This window comes from Lichenostomus cassidix, unplaced genomic scaffold, assembly GCF_008360975.1.
Source record: "Lichenostomus cassidix isolate B80296 unplaced genomic scaffold, HeHo_3.0 HiC_scaffold_852, whole genome shotgun sequence".
Classification (NCBI taxonomy): Eukaryota; Metazoa; Chordata; class Aves; order Passeriformes; family Meliphagidae; genus Lichenostomus; species Lichenostomus cassidix.
The window spans coordinates 458,932-475,064 of record NW_028148026.1 but is presented as its reverse complement, the minus strand read 5'-3'; the positions used below and the strand labels follow the sequence as shown (position 1 = coordinate 475,064).

Genomic DNA, 16,133 nt, shown 5'->3' with positions numbered 1-16,133 from the left:
ACGACAAGAACAGAGACATGAGAAAAAGAAGAGGGATGTACATTAGAAGGGGGTTTGCATTAGGTGTTTCAGGAAGTCTGTAGCACTCAAGTACCTCAGCCAATGGGGAAAGGGAGAGGGAAATGCGGCCAGGAAATTAGGATAAAAAGAGGCTGCGTCCTCTAGCAGTTTGAGAGACCCCATGGGAAATGCCCATGACATCTCCCTTTATTAGAATAAAGTTACAGGACTCCTCTGTCTCCTTTTTGGGCATAAAGCTCTGGTGTTTTTGGATTAATTTTCCTGACACCCAGAACAGGGATCTCCCTGGACAGGATCCCCCTGGATGTGTCCCCCAGGACTGACCCCACCCCCCGTCTAACTCTCAGTGTAAAGAGCCTCTTCTGTCTGCTGAAGGAAAGAGAAAGTGAAAGTGTTGGGGACACAGCCGGACACCCCCATCCCCCACAGCCCTCCAAACCTCCCTGCAGCCCCCTCACTGCCGTCCTTCCTCCCCGGGGTTCCCCCAACCTGTTACCTGCTCAGGTGCTCCCTAGGATCCCGGAGCCATGAACTGGGAGGGGACGTGTTTACAAAGTTGAGGAAAAAAGGAAAAAAGTAAAAATAAAGAGAGGAAAAAGTCCCAGTGGGGGAAGCACAGACCCAGAGCACCATGGGAGCCCCTTGGTGTTCCCCACAGACCATGAACATCATCAGGGTCTGTGCTTTTGTCTGGGTCACCCTGAAATCTGAGGCACCCAGTGCAGGAGCTGTGACCCACATGCCCACCCAGCCACTGCCCATCCCTGGGAGCGCCATTGCCCTGGGAACCCAGCTATGGGACCTCATTCTCTAGGTCCCCCTCCTGGTGACCCCCATCCCTGCATGCCCATTTCCCAGAACCTCCATTGCCCAGCATTGCCCTCCCCTTGATCCCATCCCATGGGCTCCACAGTCCCCCAGGACTCCCCATAGCAGGGCCCACATCACATCACATCACATCACATCACCCCAAATCCCTGGGGTCCAAGCATCCCTGAGACCCCAATCCCATTTCCCCTTCACCCTTGGGGACCCCATTCACCAAGATCCCATCCCCTTTGTCTCCCCTTCCTGAGGAGCCCCATTCCCCAAGGACCCCATTTCTGCCCCTCCCCGTTCCTATGGAAATCCATCCTTAGCTCCCCACATCCCCAGAGCCCCCCAGTCCCTCCATGTCCCTCTGTGTCGCCAGCCTGTCCCCACCCTGCCCCCACCAAGGGCCACCTACATATGGGTGATGTGACCTCGCTTCCTTCCTCTTTGGCCAAAGAGCCACCACCCAGGGGACAGGTGGCCCCAGCAGCGTGTGACAGTCAGCCTGGATGGCCAGCGACACCGGGATGGCCGGGAAGGTGGCACTGCTCCTGTGGGGTGAGTGCCATGGGCACAGGCCTGATGCCCCAGGGATGGCCCTGGTGAGGCAGAGAGCAGTGGGGAGGGGGCACAGGGGGGTTGTGTGGTCCCCTGAGGTCCCCAATGCCACCAGAGCCAGTCTGTGGGGGTGGACGCTGGTGGTGGGCTGTCTGTGGGGACAGGAATGGGAGGACAGGAATGAGGGGACTGAGATCTGAGGACAAGGATATCATGACAGGCTCAATGGGGGTGGGACAGCTGTCATGACAGGGACAGGGGGATAGGGATAAGAGGACAGGGATAAGGAGACAAACACATTGTGGATAAGCCATGGGGTTGGTGGGGGTGACCTGTGACAGCATGGGATGTCTGTGGTGTCCCCATGTCCACGGTGTCCCCCTGACCCTAGCCCAGGTTGCAGTGTCCCTGTCCCTGAGATGTCCACGCCGCATGGATCTGGTGCATGGGCAGCTGTGACACAGACATGTTCCCCAGCCTCTACAGATCTGTTCAGGATCATCTGTGAGCACTTTCTCACAAGAACTGATGTCCCACTGGGGACAGTTTGGGGACAGCCCCCACACCCCATGCCCGGGGTTCTGCTGTCACCGCAGTGCCACATCCACCCAGACCCTCTCCCTTCTTCCTTCCAGCCCAGACCCTCAGCCTCGCTGGTGAGTCCTCAGGGGAATGCCATGTCCCCACCCTGCTGTTCCCAACCCCACAATGCCCCTGGCAGGCTGGTGTCCCCTGTCACCCACAGGTGCCCAAACCACCCAGCTCCTCGTGGAGCCCCCCTGGATGCCAGCGATGCTGTGGGACAATGTGACACTGACCTGCCAGGGCTTGGGGACTTCTGGTGCCACCACTTGGTGCAAGAACAGGGAGCACTGGTGGAAGAAAGGACCCAACCACTTCCTTGTCACTGAGAGTGGCACCTACACGTGTGAGAGACCTGGCACCGGGCTCAGTCCCCCTGTGCGCATCTTAAATGGTGAGGGGGCGATGGGTTCCCTGGCGGTGTCCCCAAGGGCTCTGGGTGAGCTCTGTGTCACACCCCACATGTGACGAGAGCCAATCCCCTGCACACGGGGACATCCCAGAGCATCCCTGTACAATGAGACTGCCATCCTGGCAATGGGGGACCCCTGGTGCCTCCCACAGAGTCCCCAGATGTGACAAGTCCCCCTTGTCCCACAGAACGTCTGGTGCTGCAGGTGCCAGCGCAGGTGCTGCTGGAGGGGGACACGGTGACACTGCGCTGCCGGGGCTGGCGGGACAACACCGTCACTGGGGTGCGATTTTACCGTGAAGAGGAGGATCTGGGGGGACGCCTCAATGGGACCGAGCTGTCCCTGTCACCCCTGCAGCTGCACCACAGTGGCTGCTACCGCTGCGGGGGCTGGGTGAGCTCGGGGCCATCACAGAGCTGGGAGAAGTCGGTACCGGTGACAGTGACAGTGACAGTGTGGAGTGAGTGTGGGAATAGGGGTGGGAAACCCCAACATCTTCCCAGGGTTCCCTCACCGCTGTGTGCATCTCTCATCCCTTCCTTCATCACCCCCTCCCTGGGTCATCCACACCTTCCCATGTCCCTCCCAGCCCAGGTCCCTCCATCTCTGCCTGGGTCCCTCTCCAGGTCCCTCTGCTCCTCCCCGGCCTCCCTTTCCAGTTCCCAGCTTCATCTTCTGCTCTCCCTTCCCCACCTGAGTCACATCCCCCCAGCCCCTCCCTGGGCTCTCCCCACCCCTCTCTGGGCTCCCCACATCCCTCCCTGGCTCTTCTCTGTCCCATCTCTTGTCTCTCATCCCTGCCTGCATCAACCCCACCCCTCCCTGGATCTCTTTCTTCCTCAATGGGATCTCCTCTATCCCCTTTGTACTCCCCTTTTGCCACTCCCTGAGTCCCACAGACCTCATGGGTCCCCCATCCTATCCATGTCCCCCTGCAGAGGTCTCACTCTCGGGAGTGTCCCTGTTGGCACAACACCCCGGGGGACAGGTGGTACTGGGTGACAGCCTGGTGCTGAGCTGTGTGGTGGCAATGGGGACAGGTCCCCTGTCCTTCTCCTGGCACCAAGAGGGCTCGGGGACACCGCTGGGCACTGGCCCCCGCCTGGAGCTGAGACACGTTGGGGACAAGGACAGTAGCCACCACTGGTGCCAGGCCAGCGACAGGGACAGTGTGGCCGAGAGTCCCACACTGAATGTCACCGTCCAGGGTGAGTGGGACCCTCGGGCTGGGGATGACCCACCCATGGCATCCCCCATCCCTCCTCAGGTCGCAGCCCCTGCCACTGCAGGTCACAGTCCTGGGTAGCTGTGGTTCTGGCTCTGGATGCTCCCACCACAGCATCCCCACAGAACAGGTGTCAGCAAACACCACCGTATGTCACAGTCATGGGTGAAGGGCACCGTCTGTCTCCAGGTGCCACCATGCATAGAGTCCCTCATCCTACCCATCCCACCCTCATTCCCCCCTCTGCCCCTCTCTCACACAGTGTTCCAGCCCCTCCCCCAGCCTCAGCCCCGTCTCTGTCCCTGCAGTGCCCGTGGCCAATGCCACCATCACCCCTGGCCCCCCGGCACTCCAGGTGCACGCAGGTGACCCCGTGACCCTGCGCTGCTCGGTGCAGGTGGGCTCAGCACCTGTCACCTTCACCTGGCTGCACGATGGGCGTGAGGTGGCCCAGGGTCCCCTCCTGGAGCTTGGGGACATCGATATGGGACATTCTGGCACCTACCAGTGCGTGGCCACCAACCAGCTAGATGAGCACCGCGTGTTTCAGGCGCTCAGCCCAGAGCTGGCCCTGGTGGTGACACCACGGGCACACTGGGGCACAGGTCAGATCATATGGGGTCCCTGTGGGGGCCTGTGATGTCCAGGTCATGGACGACCTGGGTTCAACCCTGCTGTGTCCCTGGCAGTGTCACAGAGGGAACAGAGCACAGGAGGGAAGTCCTTAAGTCACCAGGGTTTCAGGACCCCTGTGGTGACAGGTGACCCCAGTGTGTATCCCTTTGTTTCCTGCAGTGGCCGCAGGATTTGTTGGGTCCCTGTTGTTCCTGTTTCTTCTCGCGGGTGTCATCAGGGGCTGTCACTGGTGGCACCACACAGGTGAGTGACAATGGGTGACTGGGGCTCCGGGAGTGGTGGGAAATCCCCCAGAGAAGGGAGGTGACAGGGCAGCACCCACAGTCTCTGATTTGGGAGGGGCTGAGCCTCCTGTGACCTCAGCTCAGGGCCCTGGGCAGTTTGGGGAGGTGTTGGAGGGTCATGCAGGGATGCTGGGGGTTCTTTCAGGGATCCTGGGAGAGTTTGGAGGTTCCTCCTCTCGGCTGAACTTGGGGTTTTGGGGCTCAGTGAGTTGGGGACACTAGGATAGTTCAGGGTTTCCGGGCGACATCAGGGATACTCGGTGGTCCTTGGGAGAATTGAGGTTCTGGTGAGGGTTCAGGATCCGCAAGGATGGCTGGGGGCTCCTGGGACCCCACAGTCACATTCTGTTTTCCTTTGCAGCCACCAGGAAGCACCAGGACAGGTGAGTGGGGGGCTCCAGTCATGACCCCCCTCTCACCCAAACCCCCAGGACTTCTCATCCCCTCCCACACACTCCCTTATCCCCACAGGGCCCCCCTGGAGCCCAAAACGCCCCCAGTGGAGAAACCTGAGGCAACCTATGTGGAGCTGCTGGGGCCGAATGGGCAACCGTGGCAACCCAGTGACATCTATGAAATTCTACAGCCAAAGTTTTGACACTCTAGGAAGTGGGGGGCACTGGGGACACTGGGGTTTTCTCCTCCACGGCTTCTGTGGTTGCCCATCCTGTTTGTGAGGTGGCCACGTGTCAGGAGAGGCTTCAGAGAGCACCCAGTGCTCCCCATTCCCCCTCCCAGTAGCACAAGGGGCTCCCCCATCCCCTTTCCAGTACCTGCAGAGGAGCCCCAATCCCCATCTGATCGTTCTGAGTAACCTCAGTGACTTCCCCATTTTTGACCCACAGTGCTCCCAGTACCCCCAGGGGATCCCCATTCCCCCTCCCAGTACCCCTATGCTCCCAGTGACTCTGCATTCCTCCTCCCAGTGCTCCCAGTACACCAGGTGGCTTCCCATCCCCCTTCCCAATTCCAAGGGAGCACAGGACCTGTCTCCCTGCTCTTGGGACAAAAATGCAGCTTTTTGGTTAAACTGGCAGAAATGGTGTTTCTTTGTTCAGCTCTCTCGGGTTTTAGCAATGGGATTCTCCAATTTTGTGTTGCCACTAAAAACCAGGGGTGTATGATTAGATCCTGTAGGATTTGAGGCTTTGTTTGCTGGTTTTGAATGGTTGGGACAGAGACGAGAGATCTCTGAAGTCAGGTCTTAGAGCATGGAGTTTATTGTGAAAGAGTGTGAGTGTAGGGGAGCTGCTAGGGGCTGCCAGGCAGCGCAAAGCATGTCAGAGAAGCAAGAGAGAGCGAGAGAGAGGGAGAGAGCAGGAAGAGATGAATAACAAGAGAGCGAGCTGCCGTTTGCAATACAATAAATCATCTTCTGTGTTGAATATTCTAATTCTCATTAACCAATCTGGAACAAGCTACAAATCCTACAACATTTACATAAAACCTTTAAGAATCATTGCATTACCATACGGCGTTATATTTTAAACCCTAAAACCTGCTTTTTGGACCCTCTGCCAAGCAGGCAGGGTCTGCTCTGACCCTTGGACCTGTCTGCAAGCAGAGGGTATGGTTTCATCAAGAAGGGGGATTGCCTTCAGTCGGCCATATCATTGTTTCCAAGTTGTTCACTAGCTGGGGTTGGTAACTCAAAGCTTGTCTTCATTTCAGTCTCCATATCCTCAGCATCTTTTGCCAGGTAATCATATTTATAAGGCTTTCTATTTCATCGTCCCCAGCACAGGGGCTGCTGCCCCTTCCCTTCCAGTGGAGGCACAAAAGGCAAAGATCCCAAAGGGCTGAGAGAAGAACAGTTTCCTGCAAACAGCAATGACAGAGAAAACCAACAGCAACTGCAACAATGTTCAGAATCAAAAGAGTCAGAAAAGGAACAATTTCCAGGGAAAGCCCCTTGTGTTGGTTTGAAAGACAGGTGTCTGCCAAGAGAGGTTGAACCCTCCCTTAAGGCAGAGAATGTGATTTTTCCCCTCCCTCCGAATTATTTAATTTTGAAAAATCAAGGGCTTTCAGGCGAAGGTATGGGAAAAAAGGAATATCATTTTTTACTAGTATCTATAAACAAGCAATAACAATAATAGCAACCACAACTAGAATCAGAAACCAATAGCAGATGACTTGTGAGCTGCTGAGCCTTTTCCCGTGTGGTGTAATCACGGTTGCAAGCAGCAGGGGCACTGTTGAGCTCCCGGCCGGGCAGGGCAGGTGCAATGACTCCCGAGCAGCTGCAGGTGGTGCTGTGGCACAGGGTCGGGTCAGCCTCAGACAGCTGGTAATGGCGGGCAGGCTGAGAATAGAGCAGGAAGGCAAAGCAGCTCGGAGTGGCAAAAAGCAGAGCAGCAGGGGTAGGAGCTGGCTCTCTCCCAGCTAGCTAGTGAGGTAGCAAGGATTTCTGCAGTCACAGCAGACGCAGCGGTCTCGTGCGGCAGAGGGCGGGGGGCAGGCAGCAGAGGCAGCTGGACTCTCCTGGCAGCTGCTGCGAGGAAACGCAGCCTGGGGAAACGTGCACTTCCCAGTGGGAAAGAGGTTAAATCAAAGCTCACCCAGCCAGGAGAAGAGAAAAAACAGGGCACAGTTGGATTTCCTCTGGTCGCAGCTGAAAAGCAAAGAGCAGCCTCTCCTCCCAGCGTCCAAACCACGAGAGAGCGTTCCAAGGGCTGGCTCTTCCCTTACCCTGCCCTGCCCAAGCACACCTTTTGTCTTTTACAAAAGACTTGATGGCTCTAAACATTCAATTATTTGTTGAAGTTGTAGGGTCCGGAGGGATCCGGCCGCCTTAGTCCCAATGGCTTCCGGGGCTTCGGGAGACCTCGGAGGCCTCACCTGGGCCCAAGCTCTCAGCCCTCCCGGCTGTTCAGCTCTGTCCCAGAGGCGGCTACGGTCAGCCTCAGTGTTCCCAGGCTCGCTCCTTGGAGCGGCAGGGACCACGCGGCGGAGGCGGGTGCCTGCCGGGCAGGAACGCCGTGGAGTCGCTGGTCACTTCCCGTGATAAAGAGAGTATGACGAGCTGAGAGTCACCAGTGCGCAGTTTATTAAAGGAGAAGCAGCGCGGGGGAGGCACACTGGGGGCTCTCGGGTGGGGCGGTCCACGCAGCTGCCGGGCGCAGAGCCCGGCGGGGCTGGGGTCGCGGCCACACCACGCCGAGAGAACAAAGGGAGGGGGTTTTTAGGGGGAAATACGGGGTTTCCTGGGGAGGAACAACAGGGGCGGAGCCAACGGGGCTCCGGGACAACATGAGGGACAAGCGGGGGAGCAAATGAAATATAAGTAGGGAGGGGATTACAAACAACTCATGGGGGAAGCCCGGCAACAAAACATTCTAGTGAGGGCAAGCAGCAGGGGCGGTGACAGGGGCGGGGAAGCGAACTTTAAACCAATAAACTTAGGAAAAACTTTCCAGGGGAGGGAGAGAGCGGTTTACGGCCTGGCCTCCTCCGAGTCCCAGGCGATGGCATCCTCGGCAGCGTCCCCGTGGATTACGCCGACCGCCGGCCTCGGGGACTCGGGATCCGCAGCATCGAGCCGCCGCACCCCCACAATTTGTTGCTTAGTAAGAGTGATGGAGAAAAATTCTAAGCCCTTCCCCAAACTCCAACACCCCTGGAAAGGGACAAACGCCAGCATGTTTCCTCCACCAGGAGGAACCTGGCAGGGCTCTGGACCTTCATTGCTTTGATGGCCAAAGCAGCCTTCAGGAGGCTCTGCATTCTCTTCTTCCCTGTCTCAAAACCCTCTCTCTCAGTTTAGAGAAAAGTTTGGGAGAGAATGCTTGGGAATGAACATTTCCTCTGAAAAAAGGGTTTCAGCAATCCCTTCCCACTGATATGAAATGAATTTTTAGTAGGTGAAAGTGAAAAAAGTCTGTTTATTTGACAAAAAAGGTGCCCGCGTGGCACAGGAGGAAATAAGTAACTGTTAGATATTGAACCGTCAGAATGTCACCCTCCACACACACCCCCCACACCCACAGCAGCAAAAACAAACCCAAAATGTCAGGGGAAGGGGAAAAACACCTTCACCAGCCACCTGCTAGGAAAAAAAAGGCAGATAATTTTGTCTCAGGGAAGGGAATAAGAGTCCACACAGCAGCTTGGGGAAGAGAAAAAACAGATGGGAACCTGGTGAACCTCTGACATTGGTCTCCTCCATGCTGCAGACAAGGCTGGTGAATTTTAGAGTCCTTTCTTTTGGTGGCTCAGCTTCTGTCAAGGTCCAGGGCTGGGTGGAGTTGCTCTGGCAGCTCCCCACAGGTCCTGCTGACCATCTCCCCAGGGATGATCTGATCTTCAGACCAAAAGCAAGGCAAACAGTTCCAGAAGAAACAACAGGAGCCACTGAAGAATTGCTACTGCCGGCCAGTGAAAATCTTCTTGCCTAAGCAAACACAACCAAAGCTAGCTAAAAGCAACCATGTAACACCTGTCTGCTCTGCAAAGCTGAGCACAGGGGAGTGAGGGTTTGGACCAAGCCTGAGCTAGAGTTCCTCTGGCTCCTGCTCCTCCACCAGACCACACCTAAAACTACAAGACCCATTTCTGGGCATAAAGCAGACGATCAGGAGTAGAGACTCATTAAAAAATCACCCCCAGACACCCTCCTCTGCTGTGTTCCCCCTCATTATGATGTCATCAATGCACTGTGGGTTTTCTGGAGCCTCCCCATTTTCCAGGGCAGGCAGGATCAATCTGTGGCAGTTGAATTCCCTCTGTCTCCACAGCAGCTCCTACAATGCCCAACTATGTCCTTTGGGGTCCCTGAAATCCCCTCTCCTGACAGAATCTGTGCCAAGGATTCCCATGGCCACTCCCAAGGGGCTGATTTGACCATTCCCACTCGGGGTCACTTCAGCAGGAGCTGTGTCTGCGGTGCTGCCAGGAGCCGTGCGGTCTCACCCTGGGCCTTCTGTGCCAGAGCTCAGCACCGCCATCGAGCTCTGCCTGCCCGCCCTGCCTGTGCTCGCTGCTGGCCAGAGGATCCTGGCTGCCCCTGCTGACTCAGACTTGGGCAACATCCAGTGCTGAGACTGGACAGGGCCGTGTGGGTTTGTGGGTGGAGCACCCCCTTCTTTCCTTGTGATGCCGGTTAGTTGTTACCACCCGGGGAATTTCTGAGCTCACATCAGACCCTGCCCACTGCAAGTGAGTCCTTGCAGCTTCTGCCTCGCTGGAGCCACCAACGCCCTTTGCTAGCTGTGGTCATAACCACAACAAAGGGGAAAAAGTAGCACTGAGTAGGTTGGAAACTTCTGTTACTGTGTTGTTTGTTTTGTTCCATTCTATATATTTTCTAGTAAAGAACTGTTATTCCATTTTCTACATTTTTCCTGGAAGCCCTGAAGTTTTGAAGTTAAAATAATTTGGAGAGAGGGCTCTTCTTTTTGTTCCAAGAAGATTCCTGCCCTCCTTGTCAGACATTTGTCTTTTAAACTAAGACACTTTCCTATGGAAAACAGACATCCTTGGAGGCCTGGCACCAGCGAGTGCAGGGAGGAAGGAGGGGAACGAGGGGCTGCAGGCACCTGAACAGGGATCTCAGGGAGTCCAAAGGGAATGTTGGGCTTTGGCAGAGCTGCCATGGAGACAGAGGCAGTTCCACAGCTCAATCCCTGGCCTGGGCTCTCCCAGAACCCTTCTGTTGTGGGGCTGCCGAGGGTGGGAGAACAACAGGGCCCAATGGACACTACAACAGGACCCCATTGGAAACACGGCCTCGACCAGGACAAACACAAGGGTTGATGAGCTGACATAAGGAACTGGGAGAAAACACTCCAAGGACAAAACAGGCTAAACTGAAGCTGCTGCAAAGTGAAATTTATTACTAACAGAGTCAGAGGAGGATAATGAGAAGTAAAATAAGCCCTTAAGACACCGTTCCTGCCCCCAGCCTTCCCACTGATAGCACAGGGGGAACAGGGTATGGGGGTTTGGTCAGTTCATCACCAGAACCTTCTTCTGCTGCTTAGGGAGAGGAGTTCTACCCCTGCATTGCTGTGGGGTTCCTCCCATGGGAGACAGCTCTCCATGAACCTCTCCAGCATGGGTCCAAATCTCTCAAGCAGCAGCACACACACTGCTGCAATGTGAGCTCCTCCCACAGACAGACAGACCTCCCAAAACTGCTTCAGTGTGGCTCCCTCATCCACAGGGTGCAGACCTCCAAGGCCAGGCTGTTCCATCTCAGGAGCAAGGCCTCTCTCTCTACGGGATCTCCCAGTGGATCACAGCCTCCTCCAGGCATCCACCCGCTCCAGTGTGGGTCACTCTCCCATGGGCTGCAAGTGAATCTCTGCATCCCCATGGACCCCATGGGCTGCAAGGGGACAACCTGCTTCACCATGGTCTCACCATGGCTGGCAGAGGAAATTTGGCTCTGGCACCAGGAGCACCTCCTCCCCACCTTCTCCACTGACCTTGGTGTCTCCATGCTGTTTTCCCTCACATGTTCTCACCTCCTCCTTCTTCTCTGGCTAGAATGAACTATATATGCATGTTGTTTTGATTTTCTTCTCAAATATGTTATCACTGAGGTGTAACCAACATCTCTAATTGGCCCAGGCCACATTCCCTTAGATTTCACTTGGTTCCTGCAGTCGCCCATGAGGTCCTGGCAGCTCTGCATAGGTCACCTGGGGATCCTGGGGTGTGGTGGCACGGGGGGATGCTGCAAGAGACACTGGTTATGGGATGGGGGTGGGGGTGACACCCTGGGTGACGTGTCCCTGCGTGTGCCACCCCGCACTCACCTCCCATTTGCTTGGTCATCACGACGTGGGTGTACAGCACCTCCCCCTCCTCTGGGGGCTCCGGGGGGACCCTGCTGGGATAAGGGGGTGTGTAGGAGGGGAGAGGAGGTGTTGGGGGTTGGGATAAAAGGGGAGTCATGGCTCGAGCCTCCCACTCACCTGTCCTGGTGCTTCCTGGTGGCTGCAAAGGAAGAAGGTGGGGTGACTGTGGGGTCCCACGGCCATGACCCTGCACAGGAATCCTGAATCCCACTGGACTCTCAGTTCCCCCCAGGATCCCTGAGTATCTCTGAAGTATCCAGGAACCCCTGAAACACCCCAGTGCTCTGGACCCTCTGAGCCTGCAGAACCCCAAGTCTGATGGGGGGGTACCCTGCTGGATCCCCCAGGATCCCTGAAAGACTCCCCAACATCCCTGCTGGATCCCCCAGCACTGCCCCAAATCCTTGAGGACCTCAGGCAGAGGTCACAGTGGGTTCAGCACTGCCCAAGTCAAGCAGTGTGATTGCTGCCCCATCACCCCCACATTCTAGAGGGCTTCCCACATCCCCAGGCCCCCCATTGCCCCCATTGTCACCCACCCATGCTGTTCCACCGGTGCCAGGCCACAGCTACACCCAGGAGCAGGAGCAGGAACACGAGGGACCCACTGACCCCTGCAGCCACTGCTGGGGACAGAGTGAGGACACATCAGCATCACCTGTCCCTCTGGGGGTCCTGCAACCCTGGTGACTACGTGTGACCCCACCTGTGCCCCAGTGTCCCTCCGGTGTCACCTCCAGGGCCAGCTCTGGGCTGAGTGCCTGGAACACACGGTGCTCATCCAGCTGGTTGGTGGCCACACACTGGTAGGTGCCAGAATGTCCCACATCGATGTCCCTAAGCTCCAGGAGGGGACCCTGGGCCACCTCCCGGTTGTCGCGCAGCCAGGTGAAGGTGACAGGTGCTGAGCCCACCTGCACCGAGCAGCGCAGGGTCACAGGGTCACCTGCGCGCACGTGGAGTGCCGGGGGGCCAGGGGTGATGGTGGCATTGGCCACGGGCACTGTGGGGACAGAGATGTGGCTGAGGCGGGGGGATGGGCTGGAACATCGTGTGGGGGGATGGGGGAATCTCTGCATGGTGGCACCTGGATACTGAGGGTCCCCTTCACACATGACAGTGACCGACAGTGGTGGGGGTCATCACCTGGTGTAAGGTGAGGGCATGCAACGGGTGGGCTGAGGGTGTGGTGAGGGATACTGTGATTGGGAGTGACCACAAGCCCGAGGGACCCTCTCACCCTGGACCATGTCTGAGGGTGATGGTGGCCGTCACCCTGTAGGGGGTGTGGATTAGTGTGGATGGGAAGTGATTGATTGGTCGAGGCAGATCATGGGGGGTGTCACCCCAATCCTCAGTGTCCTGCTCACTCAGGAGGGTCACGCTCAATAGGGTGACTGTGACTTGATGTGGGGTGTGGGATGTGACAGGTGGGATGAGGGAGCCATGGGTGGGATGTCCTGGGTGGAGATATCTGGACCCAGATGGTCTCAGTAACCTGGGACTGTGATGCCCAGTGGTAGGGCTGTGACCTGGGGTGGGTTGGGGATGGTGTGGGGGAGATGAGGTGGGATGGGGAATCCCATGGGTGGGATCACCCCAGCCCGAGGGTCCCACTCACCCAGAACAGTGACATTCAGTGTGGGGCTCTTGGCATTGCTGTCCCCATTGCTGGCCCGGCACTGGTAGTGGCCGCTGTCATTGTCCCCAACGTGTCTCAGCTCCAGGCGGGGTCCAGTGCCCAGCGGTGTCCCCGAGCCCTCCCGGTGCCAGGAGACGGACAGAGGACCTGTCCCTGCGGCCACTGTGCAGTTCAGCACCAGGCTGTCACCCAGTGCCACCTGTCCATTGGGGGGCTGTGCTGACAGGGACACCCCTGATACTGGGATCCCTGTGGGGGAGACAAAGGGCATGGGGGACCCTGGAGGGATGAGGGAAAACAGGGAGCAGTGAGGGACTCAGGAAAGGGAGGATCAGAGAGGGGTGGGGGGATCCCAGTGAGGAAGAAGGATGCCCAGAGACGGGGAGACTTGGAAAGGGGTGGAAGGGACACCAGGGAGGGATGGAACGTTAGGAAGGGGAGACATGGAGTGGGTTGGAGGGGACCAGAGGGAAGGTTTTGGGGAGCCAGACAGGGATGGTGGGACCTTTGAATAATGGAGGAACCTAAGAGAGGGAGAGGTGTAAGGGGGGAGTGGTTTGGGGACGAGGTGAGGGATGCAGGGACCAGGGACACTCATGGGAGGACGGAGGGAGGGACCTGGGGAAGGCAAGGAGGCAGGTAGAGAGAGAGTCAGGCAGGGTTGGGGTATCCGGGGAGGCTGTGGGGGTTGCCGTGCCCATCCCCGCACTCACTGCGCACCGTGACGCGGAGCCGGGCGCTGCTCTTCCGCACGGCCCCCCCCTCGGAGCGCACCTCGCAGCTGTAACTGCCCGAGTGGGAGACCCCCACGGCGGGCAGCAGGAGCTGCGGGGACCCCTGCGGGCCCCCCAGCAACTGCCCGTCCCGGTAGAAGAGGTGCAGGAGGGGGGCTCGGGGCCGCAGGGGGCTGGGGGTGCTGAGGCAGCTGAGATTCAGGGGGGACCCCTCGGTGGGCTCGGGGGGACCCTCCAGCTCCAGCACCGGCACCGAGAAGAGCTCTGGGAAGGAGATGGGAGGTGGGGATGTGACTCTGAGTCTGCTGGCTGCGAGGATGTCTCGTTATTGGAGATCCAACTGTGGGATGCTCACCGTGCACTGTCACTGTCACTGGCTCTGACACTGACACTGACACTGACAGACCGATGCTCACCAAGCCACTGCAGTGGTAGATGCCACTGTGGTGCAGCGTCAGAGGGGACAGGGACAGCTCAGACCTCCTGGGATAGCCCCCCAGCTCCTTCTTCTCATGGTAAAATTGCACCCAGCTGACCGACATGTCCTTCCTGACCCGGCAGCGCAGTGTCACCGTGTCCCCCTCCAGCAGTGGCCCTGCCGGCACCTGCAGCACCAGCCGGTCTGTGGGACAGGAGGGAACCCATTGCACTGAGGGGCTTGAGAAGGGTCCAAGGTGGGACCCCAAGGCACCAGGGACCACTGGGGGAGTCTCCATTGTGTGGAAGGATCCCAGGGAGACCAGGGATGACCCCATTGCACCAGCATCCCCATGGTGTTCCCATCCCACTGGGATGCACAGGGGAGCACTGGGATGTCCCCATGTAAAGGGGACAGACTGTCGCCACAGGAGCAGTGTGAGGCCACCCACAGAGCAGAGCCCACCCCGAGCCATCAGTGGGCCATCCATCCCCATCCCCATCCCCTGCTCACCATTTAAGACCCTCACGGCTGGGCTGAGCCCAGTGCTGTGTATTTGACAATTGTAGGTGCCACTCTCAGTGACAATGAAGTGGTCAGCTGCATCCTGCCACCAGCACTGCCCATCCTTGTACCAAGTGGTTGCACCGGCAGTCCCCAAGCCCTGGCAGGTCAGTGTCACTCGGTCCCACAGCACCGCTGGTGTCCAGGGGGGATCCACGAGGAGCTGGGTGGTCTGGGCACCTGCAGGTGACAGGGGACACCAGCCTGCCAGGGCCAGCACAGGGCTGGGGACAGTTGGGCAGGGACATGGCATCTGCCTGAGGACTCACCAGCGAGGCTGAGGGTCTGGGCTGGAAGGGAGAAGGGAGAGGGGCTGGGTGGGAGTGGCACCATGGGTAGAGCAGTACCCGGTGACAGGGTGTTGGGGTCGTCCCCAACTGTCCCCATGGGAACACTGGTTTTGCCCAGAGGTGTTATGGACAGGGACACATTTGGCCACCCTGGGCTGAGGCAGGACATGGGGACACTGTGGACACCCTGGCCATGGTGACACCACCATGCTGGCAATGGTCCCACAGTCCCACAGCACATCCCTCCATGTCCACATCCCCATAGCCCTGTGCCTATGATCCCATTGCTATGGCATCTGTCCCCATGGGTTATCCTTATGTTGCTTGTCCCCTTGTCCCTGTGCCTGCGTCCTTCTCCCCTTGTCCCTTTACCCACAGCTGCCCCAGCGCCATGATGCCTCTCCTCCCACCTCAGTCCCCCTATTCCTGTACCCTGTTCTTGTCCCCAGAGCCACCCCATGACCCCAGTCACATCAGGGTCCACCCCCAAGGACTGGCTTTGGTGGCATTGGGGAATTCAGGGGAACCCGCAGCCCCACTATGCCCCCTCCCCACTGCTCTCTGCCTCACCAGGGCCATCCCAGGGGCATCAGCCCTGTGCCCAAGGCACTCACCCCACAGGAGCAGTGCCACCTTCCCGGCCATCCCGGTGTTCCTGGCCATCCAGGCTGGCTGTCACACAATGACTGCGCCAACTGTCCCTGAGTGGTGGCTCTTCGGCTGAAGGGGAAGGAAGCACGGTCACATCTCATCTCCACGTGTGGGTGGCCCTTGGTGGGGGCAGGGTGGTGACAGGCTGGGGGCAGGGTGGAGACATGGTGTTCCCAGGCATGGGGGGCTCAGGGGATGTGGGGAGCTCAGTGTCCCGGGGCAATGGGGCTCCAGGGAATGAAGGTCCTGAGGAGGACTCACAGGGAATGACTGTCTGGGGATTGGGGGTCCCCATGAAGGTTGGTTCAAGGATGGGGGTCCCAGGGGAACATGGTAACCATGGATTGGAGTCATGGCGTGTGGGTGCAGGGACAGGGGTGTGGGGGAAATGGGGGGACCCTTGAGAATAAGGGATCCTTGGGGAATGGGGGCCCATTGGATCCAGGGGATTTGGGTCCTGGGCACTGGGAGTCCTGTTATGGTGGTGCCAGGGAGGGGG

The 16,133-nt window shown here is 58.1% G+C and overlaps 2 protein-coding genes and 1 long non-coding RNA gene across 3 annotated transcripts in view; 1 reads left to right on the top strand and 2 right to left on the bottom strand.

The window, feature by feature from the left end:
- The window catches only part of LOC146420320 (Fc receptor-like A), a 16,356-nt gene extending 11,226 nt beyond the window's left edge, over positions 1 to 5,130 (top strand). Inside the window, exons 3-6 of the mRNA XM_085048356.1 lie at positions 2,575 to 2,847; positions 3,326 to 3,595; positions 4,894 to 4,915; positions 5,004 to 5,130. Of these exons, the coding sequence (XP_084904482.1) occupies positions 2,575 to 2,847; positions 3,326 to 3,595; positions 4,894 to 4,915; positions 5,004 to 5,130 (692 nt within the window). The remainder of the gene's footprint in view (positions 1 to 2,574; positions 2,848 to 3,325; positions 3,596 to 4,893; positions 4,916 to 5,003) is intronic.
- A 5,216-nt stretch (positions 5,131 to 10,346) lies between these two features.
- Positions 10,347 to 11,958, bottom strand: LOC146420319 (uncharacterized). Its single transcript, XR_014849202.1, has 4 exons — positions 11,875 to 11,958; positions 11,453 to 11,474; positions 11,294 to 11,364; positions 10,347 to 11,211 (listed from the first exon to the last, which is right to left on the bottom strand). It is a non-coding gene; the product is annotated as an uncharacterized LOC146420319 (long non-coding RNA).
- An 89-nt stretch (positions 11,959 to 12,047) lies between these two features.
- Positions 12,048 to 15,416, bottom strand: LOC146420318 (low affinity immunoglobulin gamma Fc region receptor III-like). Its single transcript, XM_085048399.1, has 2 exons — positions 14,643 to 15,416; positions 12,048 to 14,333 (listed from the first exon to the last, which is right to left on the bottom strand). Exons 1-2 carry the CDS (start codon positions 14,944 to 14,946, stop codon positions 13,687 to 13,689), a joined length of 951 nt encoding a protein of 316 aa, XP_084904525.1. The 5' UTR covers positions 14,947 to 15,416; the 3' UTR covers positions 12,048 to 13,686.
- Between the last annotated feature and the right edge of the window lie 717 nt (positions 15,417 to 16,133).